The following is an 11,841-nucleotide window of genomic DNA, read 5'->3' on the forward strand; positions in this document are numbered from 1 at the left end:
AGTACGTTATACTTCTTATGAACTCATTGTAGTTGTTAATGTCTCCGCCGTATCGGTATTTCAAGTACTCTGCATTCCTTGTTTGGTTGTGGTGGATATCAACCCCTTTGCAAGCAGCCATCCGGAGCTTTCCCAATCCTTCCAGGTAAAATTCTGTGCCATAAAAACAAGTGTTACCTTTGTTGATAGACTAAGAATAAATCAGAACGTTTTTGCTCAACAAGAATTCAATGACCTTATACATTTGCCAAATGATGTAAGCCTTCAAGCATTTGCATCAATCACAAGTTGTCTCTAGTTTGAAAATTTCATAGTACGCTTGTGTAGAATTTTCACATATATGATACAAAAGAAGCCCTGGTTTGCGTGCTTTGTCTAGCTTTATCCCCCATTACTTACCAACATGACAAATACACCATTCCTGCAATTTGCAACTGTGGTATTAGAGCAGCCTTAATTTTTTTTGCAAATATGGTATTTATTAGCTTAATTAAAAGTGACACGGGCATTTTAAGTTCGACTAGGGTGGCTCTGCAAAATCTGCCAATAAAAAAAATTATGAGCCTAACATATGAACACGCAATTAATTAACGGTTATTTTTTTGCAGTAACAAGTTGGTCACCTTAGTTGTAAGATAGCAGTCAGGAAATCCGGGAACTTTGCCATAATTCTGGTCTGTCTTGTATAAGATGCAAGCGCCATCATCATGCTTTTCTCCTGGAACCAGTACTACCTTGGTGACAACTAGGCTCTCTTTTCCAATTGAGCCGGAAACCTAAGAAAGTAAAAATAAACAGATTGACATGATCAAATTTCCAACTAGGTTCTAGCTGGACATGTGTATTTTTTATTTTGTTTTGTTGAAGTAATTACTTTTCGTTGCCACAAAATAGCCGGTTAGGCCCTGGGTTATAATTATTACGATCACACCATTACCAGTGCAGTGTGTCACCCCAGTGAAATATGCTATATTTGCTTAATTAATGAATTTCACTTAAAAATACGGTGATTTTTTCTCCTTCAGGCAATTTTGCTGATAATTTCCCATAGATAGATCTATTTGCTAAACGAATCCAATTGTGATCGCTTAATGGTCGCACAATGGTTAAAGTGGAAGGAGTTTGCTTTGTGACCGGTTCAGCTACTGTGTTTGCTAATTCAAACTTAACGACTACCGCGTAAACGTTGCGAACATTAAATGACACTTGAAAATGTGTCGTTCTTACGTCGCCTAAATTTCGTGTTCTAACATGATTTATCCTTTGATAGATTACAGTTTGGATTCTTTTCAACTTATATACATTACTGTCTGTTTTGTATATTTTTCATATATATTTTTGACTTTGATATTTATATTCTGTTGTCTTGTTTTAGTACGCAAAGAGCAACCTGAAAATGTGCGTGAGTAGTTGTTTTGCACTCCCTTTCACCATGTTAAAAATTTAAATAAACAAATAAGCAAAAGTCACGCCGCTACCTTAGAGATCTTTAAGCGCTCACTTAGCAAAGGCTGGGAGATCTGGCTAATTTTGGCGACTTGATCGTTTGTCACAAATGTCAAATATGAAGGTGTCATATGAAGGTGGGCAGAGGTTCAGGCGTATGGTTGCTGTAATGTTAGAGGCAAAATTTACAAATCTTACCAAGTCCAAGTTGCTGTTGTCGAGGACTTCCACCATTACCTCTAGTTTTGTTTCTTCATAAAAGACGAAGTCATCATCCAGCCACAACAGGTAAGGTGTGGTCACCTGGGAAACTGCCAAGTTTTTACCACCAAACCAGCCCTGTATACAAAATCAATTACATTGATTGTACGAACAGACAACACTTAATTCCCATATATCTAAATACTGTTGAAAAAAGTCAGTGCATGGCCGTAGTCTTGCCGGCGTACCTGCCATCATTTTACACGGATATAGTTTAGGGGTAATTCACTAAATTTTAAGATATTTAACATATACTAGTATGAGAAAATACTGAAGGCCACTAAAAGCAGCATTTTATATGTATGGGTAAATATTTATATTTGCAGTTTTTAAAATGCCTTGGGAATTTAAAGTCAAGTTATTACATGTTCAGATACTTACCGATGCAAAAGGCATGACATAATGATCTACATGTTCAGACTGTAGGTCCTCGATAGGTCTGCTGTCATCTGCTACAACTATCCGCATCTTGGGGTAGTATTTTTGGATGCTGTGAAGGAGAAGTCTAACTGACAAATACCTCAGGAAGGTCTTTGTGATAATTGTAACCTTGTCATTTATGTCATTTGCTGAAAAAAGACAAACAAATGCTCTATTAGAGTTGAGGGTGTAATGAGCGGTGATCTATGGGCTGAATATTCAATAATCATCTGGTGTAATTTTGGAGCGACAAAACTAAAAAAAACTGAAGTCAATTTTCGGTTCTTGTGATTAAGTATGTTGCGTCACTGACATATATTAGACTAAAATGTTATGTTGCTGACGATATACTGATGCTTGTTTTGTATCGTATTTTGTACGCAAGCAATCAAGAAATGTGTCTCTAAGCTGTTTGACGAAATGTGCTAAGACAGTCGATTTTTTCCGCCCTAAATTTATAGGGTGCTTCGCCATTAAGGATGCCTTTAAGGATTTGTGAATTGTCATTTTGAAGTAAGCACCATACCGATGTTTGGTGCGTTTCTCAGGATAACACATCAGCGTGTCTATCACTTATTACGAAGCATTTTCAGTTCGTACCTGGTCCTGGTTTGTAAAGAATTGGTGGCTTCCTTACACGAACCATGACAGGGATAATCGCTTCATGCTGAAGATAAACAAAGTGCACTAGAAAACAAAATATTACGTTTCCCATTAAACTTTGTACACTTTTAAAATGAAATTTAGCATGGATATCCAGGTACATGTACATCAAATGTGTCCATTGTATATTCTCGTAATACATAGTCTGGTATATATTAGTAATATCTGCTGTTAATACTTTTAAAACCAGAAGTCGAGAGGTCAACCCACTCATATGTTAATAACTTTAAACAATTTAGAGACATTTTACACAAAGTAATTCCTGGCATCATGACATATACATTGTTTGGAAATAGTCTGTTATAGCATATTGCCTTCGACAAGAAGGCTCTGAAATCGTTTTGGCACTGTATGGCAGATTATGCACGATACATTTTGAAGGCATGGTCCGAGGTTTACGATTTTTGGTGGGCAGGTTGTCCTAGTGATGGGCATTGCCAAGGCCAAAAATGGACTTCGTGGGGGGTTCTTATATGACTAAGGCTGACTTTTTGTGTTTGCGTTTTTTGTTGTACTCCAGATAACTCGGGAATCCTTAAATGATTTGTCTATGATTTTTAGTTGGCAAGTTACCGTTGAGAATACGAAGGTCAAGTTCGGAAATGGGCCTCGTTGGGGGTTCCCACGTCATTAAATTAGACCTTTTGTGTTGGTCGTTATTGTTGTTAGCAGGATAATTCGTGAAGTCGCAAATGGATGTTCACAATTTTTTGTGAGCAAGTTACCGTTGACGATAGGAAGATCAAGTTCAGAAAAGGTCGTCGTGGGAGGTCCGTACGTTACTGTAGTGGGCTTTTGGTGATTGAACATTTTAAGGGCAGGCGAAGTCTTGGTCTGGTTTTATATCTAGGTTAAAACAACAAGTTACAGACAGGAAACTGTCAACAGTGGCTTTCTTCCAAAAACATTTTCTTTAAACATTCCCCAGCAGGGGCGTGCTTAACAATCGCTAAATTAAGAGCACTGTGGCCCCCAGTGTAAACATCTGGAATGTGTTTTAAGGCGACCCTTAAAACTTATAACGCCTATAAATCCCAAACCAAAGATGATAAACGGTTTGCGGCCCTTCGATACTGAGGCCATTGCCTTTAAAACGATACCAAACTTGATCTTCTGGTACCTTCAGTCTGCTACCTTAAGGCGGCCCTTAAAACTTTAAACGCTTATAAATACCAAACCATCATTGAAAAATGCAAACGGTTTGCAGAACTTTAATACTTGGACCATTACCTTTCAAACGACACCAAACTTAACCTTCTGGTACCTTCGGTTGCCCTAACCCTAACCCTACCTTAAGGCAGCCCTTAAAACTTCAAACGCTTATAAATCCCCCCAAAAATATGATAAATTAAAACGGTTTGCGGACGTTTAATACTTGGGCTATTACCTTTCAAACGACACCAAACTTGACATTCTGGTACCGTCGGTAGCCCTAACCCTAAACCTACCTTAAGGAGGCCCTTAAAACTTCAAACGCTTATAAATCCCAAACCAAATATGACAAATGGAAACGGTTTGCGGAAGTTTAATACTTGGGCCATTACCTTTCAAATGACACCAAACTTGACCTTCTGGTACCTTTGGTTGCCCTAACCCTAACCCTACCTTAGGCGGCCCTTAAAGCTTCAAACGCTTATAAATCCCAAACCAATGATGATAAATGCAAACGGTTTGCGGACCTTTAATCATTGGGTCAATTCCTTCCGAACGACACCAAAGTTGACCTTCTGGTGCCTTCGGTTGCCCTAACCCTAACCCTACCTTAAGGAGGCCCTTAAAATTTTAAACGCTTATAAATCCAAAACCAAATATGATAAATGGAAACGGTTTGCGGACCTTTAATACTAAGACCATTACCTTTCAAACGAAACCAAACTTAACTTTCTGTTACCTTCGGTTGCCCTAACCCTAACCCTATCTTAAGGCAGCCCTTAAAATTTCAAACGGTTATAAATCCCAAACCAAAGCTGATAATGGCAAACGGTTTGCGGACCTTTAATAATTGGGTCAATTCTTTTCAAACGACACCAAAGTTAACCTTCTGGTACCTTCGGTTGCCCCAGCCCTAACCCTACCTTAAGAAGGCCCTTAAAACTTCAAACGCTTACAAATCCCAAACCAAAGCTGATAATGGCAAACGGTTTGCGGACCTTTAAAAATTGGGTCAATTTCTTTCAAACGACACCAAAGTTAACCTTCTGTTACCTTTGGTTGCCCCAGCCCTAACCCTACCTTAAGGAGGTCCTTAAAATTTCAAACGCTTATAAATCCTAAACCAAAGCTAATAATGCAAACGGTTTGCGGACCTTTCATACTGAGACCATTACCTTTCAAACGACACCAAATTTTACCTTCTGGTACCTTCGGTTGCCCTAACCCTAACCCTACCTTAAGGTGGTCCTTAAAACTTCAAACGCTTATAAATCCTAAACTAAATATGATAAATTGAAACGGTTTGCGACCTTTAATCATTGGGTCAATACCTTTGAAACGGCACCAAAGTTGACCTTCTGTTACCTTCGGTTGCCCTTACCCTACCCCTACCTTAAGGCATCCCTTAAAACTTCAAACGCTTATAAATCCTAAACCATTGATGATAAATGCAAACGGTTTGCAGACCTTTAATACTTAGACCATTACCTTTCAAACGACACCAAACGTGACCTTCTGGTACCTTCGTTTGCCCTAACCCTACCTCAAGGCGGCCCTTAATACTTGAAACGCTTATAAATCCTAAACCATTGATGATAAATGAAAACGGTTTGCAGACCTTTAATACTTAGACCATTACCTTTCAAACGACACCAAACGTGACCTTCTCGTTCCTTCGGTTGCCCTAACACTAACCCTACCTTAAGGAGGCCCCTAAAATTTCAAACGCTTATAAATCCTAAACCAAAGCTGATAAATAGAAACGGTTTGTGATCCTATAATACTTGGGCCATTACCTTTCAAACGACACCAAACTTGACCTTCTGGTATCTTCGTTTGCCCTAACCCTAACACTACCTTAAGGCGGCCATTAAAACTTTAAACGGTTATAAATCCCAAACCAAAGATGATTAATGGAAACGGTTTGCGGGCCTTTAATACTTGGGTCATTACCTTTCAAACGACACCAAACTTGATCTTCTGGTACCTTTGGTTGCCCTAACCCTAACCCTACCTTAAGGCGGTCCTTAAAATTTCAAACCCTTTTAAATGTAATACCAAAAATGATCAGTGTAAACGGTTTGCGGTCCTATAATACTGAGACCATTACCTTTCAAATGACACCAAACTTGACCTTCTGGTACCTTCGGTTGCCCTAACCCTAACCCTACTTTAAGGCAGCCCTTAAAACTTCAAACGCTAAAAGATCTCAAACCAAAGATGATAAATTGAAACGGTTTGCGGACCATTAATACTGAGACCATAACCTCTCAAACGACACCATACTTAACCTTCTGGTACGTTCGGTTGCCCTAACCCCTTACCCTAACCTTACCCTAATTCGGGAACAAAGTTGTTATACTGTACGCAATGACCAGGTCCAGGCACCATGGATCACTGGAAAAATAGTAGAAAATGGTCAAAGTAAAGGGAATAGTATGCCGCTAAAGGGAGTTAGCCCGCTAGAGATAAAATTTGCGACTCACGGGAGGAACCCATTTATCTTACATACCACATACCATCACAACATTTGGCCATTTTATAGTGCAATTGTTTTCAACGTATATTGGACATTGCACGCTTCAACAACGCTGGCTGTATAGAATAATAATTTAGTTGAAGGAGTTTGTGCCGTTTTCAAGTTTGGATCACCGCGAATCGGAGGGAGGAAAACAACCTTTCGCGGCCAAACTCCCCAGGCCAATTCTCTCTCCTTTTTTGCCGAATTCTACCATCCGTATTTTCGTAGAAATACATGGTACAGGCTTGGGAAATAGCATGTTGCTTCGTTCACAAAAGGACTCTCCGGCCACTATAACTACGATAATCATCTTCAAAAAACCTACACAATACACACACACAACACGCACCAAAAGAATACCACACTGTCGAAGGCTTTAGACCTACGAACTCCAGTTAAATTTAAAACCATCAAGCTTCATGACTTTTCGTTCCTTATACTTGGTAACAATTTTTTGTGGCCATGGCAACTGGTTCCTCACTGGCTTTTTGCCAAACTTTTTGTCTCAACAATATGCTTTTACGAGTTTTATGTCAAGTTAAACTTGCTTTCTAAGGTCAAATGCATATAATGTAAATTCATGTAATTTCTCAATAAAAAGTCTAAAGATTAATGCTACTTTCATTAAGTCATTGGTCAAACTTCAAGATGGCAGACCTTTTTCAGGTATAGGGCTGAGGTCAGTAATAGGCATGGCGCAGAGGGCCCAGGTTTAGATGTCAGTGGAACGTAGAACGTAAAGAGGCCTTTTTTGTGGGGAATGGTGTTGTTTTGGACTTGGATGTTATAGATAAGGGTTTTAGTTTTTGTTGTTGTCGTTGGTATTGAAAAAACAGACCTGCAGCCATGTTTGTGTTGTTTGGGTCGCTGAAGAAGATATAGGTTTACATGCAGTCATCAGCTGTCCAGAGGGCTTGAGGGGGGGGGTCAATGTTCGGGTAAAATTATCGCATGGTTCCAAGGCGTTGGATTTCTTTTCATTTTTGGTAAATGGAGACTTGGAGGTTGGACTTCATTACCAATATGTGATTTCAAGGTCTAAAAGGTAAAACTCAGATAAATGGCAAAAAAAATTGACCAAGTTCTTTTGACATAATTCCGGTATCTTGACATGGGAAAGCCCTATACTGGGCTTGCCCTTTATACAGGTAAAATTCCATTACTACTTCAAATTTCTTTTTTCCAAAAAAAGAACAAGGTTTAAAATGAACGTATTTAGTGTATTTTTTGGCTTATAGTGTCTTTAGTATATTTTTAGGCTTTATGTTGAAAAAAAAACTTTTTCAAAATTTACATTATCAATAATATAAAATCACATTATTGACGTCATAATAAGGTCATATTACGTGAAAACAATATTGAATTATTTGTATTATTTATTTGGCACACCATCACCAAACATTTAATGGCCATATGATATAACAATCATGACGGGGGGGGGGGGCAGAATGACCCCCCACGGTCCCAGCCCCACGCACACCCACCCACCCCCCAAAAAGCCCGGTTTAGATAGGGTTAATGTTGTTGTGATGTTAACATTAATTCACATATTATACTTACCATAATCCCTGGCGTCTATGTCAAACACGGTGTTAACGTACACCACAAACTCCAGCTGCCGGTTGAGATGGGCCAGAGACCTGCTGCTCATGGTCAGTAAAGTAGTACCCAGGCCTTCAACGTTAACCCCAGGCACTGTCGCACGGATGTTAAGTACCCCCAATTTACATGACGAAAGTTGTACCTTGATAACGTAAATAGAGACAACTATGATCATTAAAAACTGAATGTGTTGTCAAACGTATATGGACTACAAAGTTGGATAATATTTTTCAGAAATTGTCGTGTTTCTTCTCGTAACTCGTGACTATCCTACATGAACAGGAAAACATCAAATTATTGGCATAACCATCGGAAGTAGGTTCACAAGAACTGTATGAGCTGTGTTAGCAAATCCACCTGTCAATTTAATAATATATAAATCCGACGTTAGGGGGTTGCGGATCTACCTTGTAGTCTTCAAGTAGAATGTTATCCACAACTTTAAGACCTGTGTAAGGATAATTTGAAATAAAAATATAGATTCAAAGATGAGTTATACATTATTTGCATTAATTGCTCATTACTGCATTTTTTTTAAAAAAAGTAATGCATTATAGCAAAGCATTTTCTATTCGTGATGCGTATCTTCCTGATAACTTGTCAAATTATTTGAAATCATTTTAATGCACATTCAAAGAACTAACGGTTTGATTTTGGTATCATTTGTTAATAACATGTTTGTAACATTTAAACCACTGTATGAGATCAAAACGTACCAAGGCGTTTATAAGTATGTATCATTTTAAAATTCCTTCTGTGAGTTTAGTTGTATATATGCCGTATAACTTCCCATATGTTTCTACTAAACTAGGCTCATTGTTGATTGAGCTACATGTGTATCCTACAAAGTTTATGCGTGGTCCAGTAAGGCCAAAACTGTGAGTCTTTTGTTGCCCTTAATATTTCTTGTAGGTAATATATTTGCTCTAGTTTTATGTTGTAATTTGAATGACCTCAACATGTTAAATCAGGAAACTCTAAGGTTGTTACCTTTGACGTTGTTGCCTGTGGAAATTCAAAACTTATTATGTCAAACTGTCCCTTACAGAATTATACATACCAACAGAAACCTGCATTCGTGCAAAACATTATAAGACCGGTTTGACCCCATACGATAAGATTTGTCGCTAAAAACGTACGGTGAGTCAAAAAGCAAGCGACTGCATAAAAATGTATTTGTTAGAAATTTTCTTTCAGCCTGCCCAACGTCTAAGTAGTTTTTTTTCTTGTTTGTATCTGACTGAAAAAAATACAGGCAATCTTTTCGACAGCCTCGGCCTAGGTCGGGGTTGCAGAGTCCAGGAAGCAGCTAAATGCAGTTTTTAATTGTAAGAGACTGTGTTTTTAAATACTGTAGATACATTTTAAATGATAAATGTTCTTTACGTTGTATGGCCGATATTAATATAACACATTCCCTATAAGTTGTTTGGGAACGTGCGTATTTAATACATCTATTGAATCTTTGTCATAATGTAACTAAAAATCCATATGAAAAGAAAACCTTCAAAATAGACATTTAGATTACCTGGAATATTTTCCCATTCTTCTGGGGCAACGACCATTCCTTGTGCTGGATAACTGAGAGGAACGGATCCGTTCACGATCAACAAGATCTCTTTGGAAGACTCCTTTCTATCAAAATCAATGATATCAATAGGTGATTTAATTATAAGGAGCCTACGGTGTTCAATATGAAGGACACAGTGACTATGACCAATATAGCAGGAAATGTGAGTTCCACAACATCATATCTTCAAATTACAATTTACGACTGTCGAATTAAGAATTCAACTTTTGACTGAGTTGGCACATTCTTTCTTCGTTTTAAATGGATTATCCACCCAATAGCAGCCATATATAAACAAAAAAGGCAATTTCCATATATGTAATAGGATAAAGGTCTTGATTTAAATAAGTTATGTAAAATGATGTTTGCATTAAGTTTAAATGTAAGCTATCAGCATATACCATTATTAGCCTATAGCTTTTTCACACCATTTCTTTTAATTGTGTGAATTTCCCTTAACTATACGCTTGTCACAAATTCAAATATTCTTTTTTTATAAAATGAAGTAGATTTAAAGAACCACACCAAACAATAATAAGTACAACGAATAATTATTCTGTACAATGATTTTCTATAACTTACTGATTCTCAGGAAGACAGCCTTCAACATGTATATATCCCATTACCCTGCAAACCTGATATACAGACATACAAACAGACAGGCTAAAAAAAGTCAGGTGCATTAGAAATGCCAATATGAATTTAGTAGGTTATAAGGAAAGATAAGACATTATGAAACAGTGTGAACCTGTCTTTGAATTTTTGTAGTTCTGCTTTCCTTTGGCCTTCTACTTTCTTCAGCTCATTGAACTCAAAAGCCTGGAAGTTTAAGATAGTTGCCCCTTCATCGGAACAGTTGCAGCTCATCCTTTTGCTACTAAAAAAACAATAACACAATTCTATCTATGCGTAAAGTTGCTATGGTATAATTTACCTTTATTATGAAGAATTGAAATTGTTCTCCATCTCAAAATTTGACTCAGCGGAATTTTTGACTGAATCACTCAGTCTTCTTCAGGTATCTGACCCAAATTCTGTGGACACGTGATTTTTCCCACGTGTGACCTCAGCAAAGGGTCCAAGGCTGTCTAAAGTCGATAGCGCCCCCCGTCCCGGTTGAGCGATGGTTGAAGTGCCCTGATGTATATGGCCTCTTTTATCTTCGCTGCACACGGAGTGAGTACCTGTTTCAGACCTCAAGACAGCTCATTGTGGCACCTTAGGACAAAACTCAAGAAGACAAATGTGGGGTTATCTATCACATAAGATTTGCCAGGTAAACACTAAAAGAGGCCCCTGTCGGGAAACTTACATCGGGGAAACTGAGCGCTCACTAAAAACCAGGTTTTTACAACATAGACGACCCAGTTCGGTTGCATCTGAGGTGTCACAGCACATCCACATAGAATCACCGGGACACACAGTGGATCTGGAGGGGGTCAGAATCTTGGATACCGATCAGGATTACTTCAAGAGAGGCATTTAAACGCTAGCACAAACTTTCAGAAGTGACCTCTGACCTCTATCACCAGCTGATGATAGCATGAAAACTCAGGACTTCTTTTCTGGCCTAGACACACAAAACATGGCACGAACTCCATTTTTTTACATAATCAAATGCAAATAACCCTTACCTATAACATCCAGCTCCAAAAAAGCAACAGATCCCAACAGTAAGAAATTTTACACTGTTTTTGTACATGAAAAAATGCCCTCTGGGCATGCGCGTAATCCTGGCATTTGCCCTAGCTGAGGAAGACTGAGTGATTCAGTCGAAAATTCCGGAGAGTCAAATTTTGAGTTGGAGAACAGTTTAAATTCTTCATAATGTAATTTACCAACTTTCATGCTAATTTACCGTTATGGTAGATTTTAGATGTAGTACGAATAAAATATATCGTTTTCCCATCTTTTTTCGTCTCTTCCTTTTCCTGTAATTTTTATCCTGAAATTTGACATTAATGTAGAGTGGGCAAATGTCTTTAGACGGGAATCAAGGGGGACTAGTCGACTGAAGACAACATACATACATAATTGTGTGAATTGCATTAATGGTATAGCAATATAACGACTATAACATTTAAAAAGTGGACTTACCTAAGGAAGCCATCCCTTAGAGTAAATGGAATGTCTGGTGATCTAATGATGTTCTTTTTGTATGGGGGCATGACACCGCTGTTTCCTGCAATGCCTAGTAAAGAATACC

The 11,841-nt window shown here is 38.2% G+C and overlaps 1 protein-coding gene across 1 annotated transcript; it reads right to left on the reverse strand.

Annotated features, from left to right (window-relative positions):
• Positions 1-587: 587 nt before the first annotated feature.
• LOC109469051 (beta-1,4 N-acetylgalactosaminyltransferase 1-like) lies at positions 588-10,504 on the reverse strand. Its single transcript, XM_019767436.1, has 8 exons — positions 10,384-10,504; positions 9,594-9,700; positions 8,473-8,513; positions 8,024-8,207; positions 2,728-2,814; positions 2,089-2,276; positions 1,645-1,785; positions 588-776 (listed from the first exon to the last, which is right to left on the reverse strand). The coding sequence occupies exons 1-8, from the start codon at positions 10,500-10,502 to the stop codon at positions 588-590; spliced, it is 1,056 nt and encodes a 351-aa protein (XP_019622995.1). The 5' UTR covers positions 10,503-10,504.
• Positions 10,505-11,841: the final 1,337 nt, after the last annotated feature.

The sequence above is a fragment of the Branchiostoma belcheri genome, unplaced genomic scaffold (genome assembly GCF_001625305.1).
Source record: "Branchiostoma belcheri isolate BF01 breed outbred unplaced genomic scaffold, Haploidv18h27 scaffold20, whole genome shotgun sequence".
In the NCBI taxonomy this organism is placed as follows: domain Eukaryota; kingdom Metazoa; phylum Chordata; class Leptocardii; order Amphioxiformes; family Branchiostomatidae; genus Branchiostoma; species Branchiostoma belcheri.

What these genes read in the sequence shown, in the direction of transcription:
- LOC109469051 (XM_019767436.1), bottom strand. Translation starts at nt 10,502, where the DNA reads ATGAGCTGCAACTGTTCCGATGAAGGGGCAACTATCTTAAACTTCCAG. An exon ending in AGAATGGGAAAATATTCCAG is followed by an intron (nt 8,514 to 9,593) that starts GTAATCTAAATG and finishes ATCCTTACACAG; the next exon opens with GTCTTAAAGTTGTGGATAAC. An exon ending in TTCTACTTGAAGACTACAAG is followed by an intron (nt 8,208 to 8,472) that starts GTAGATCCGCAA and finishes TACGTTATCAAG; the next exon opens with GTACAACTTTCGTCATGTAA.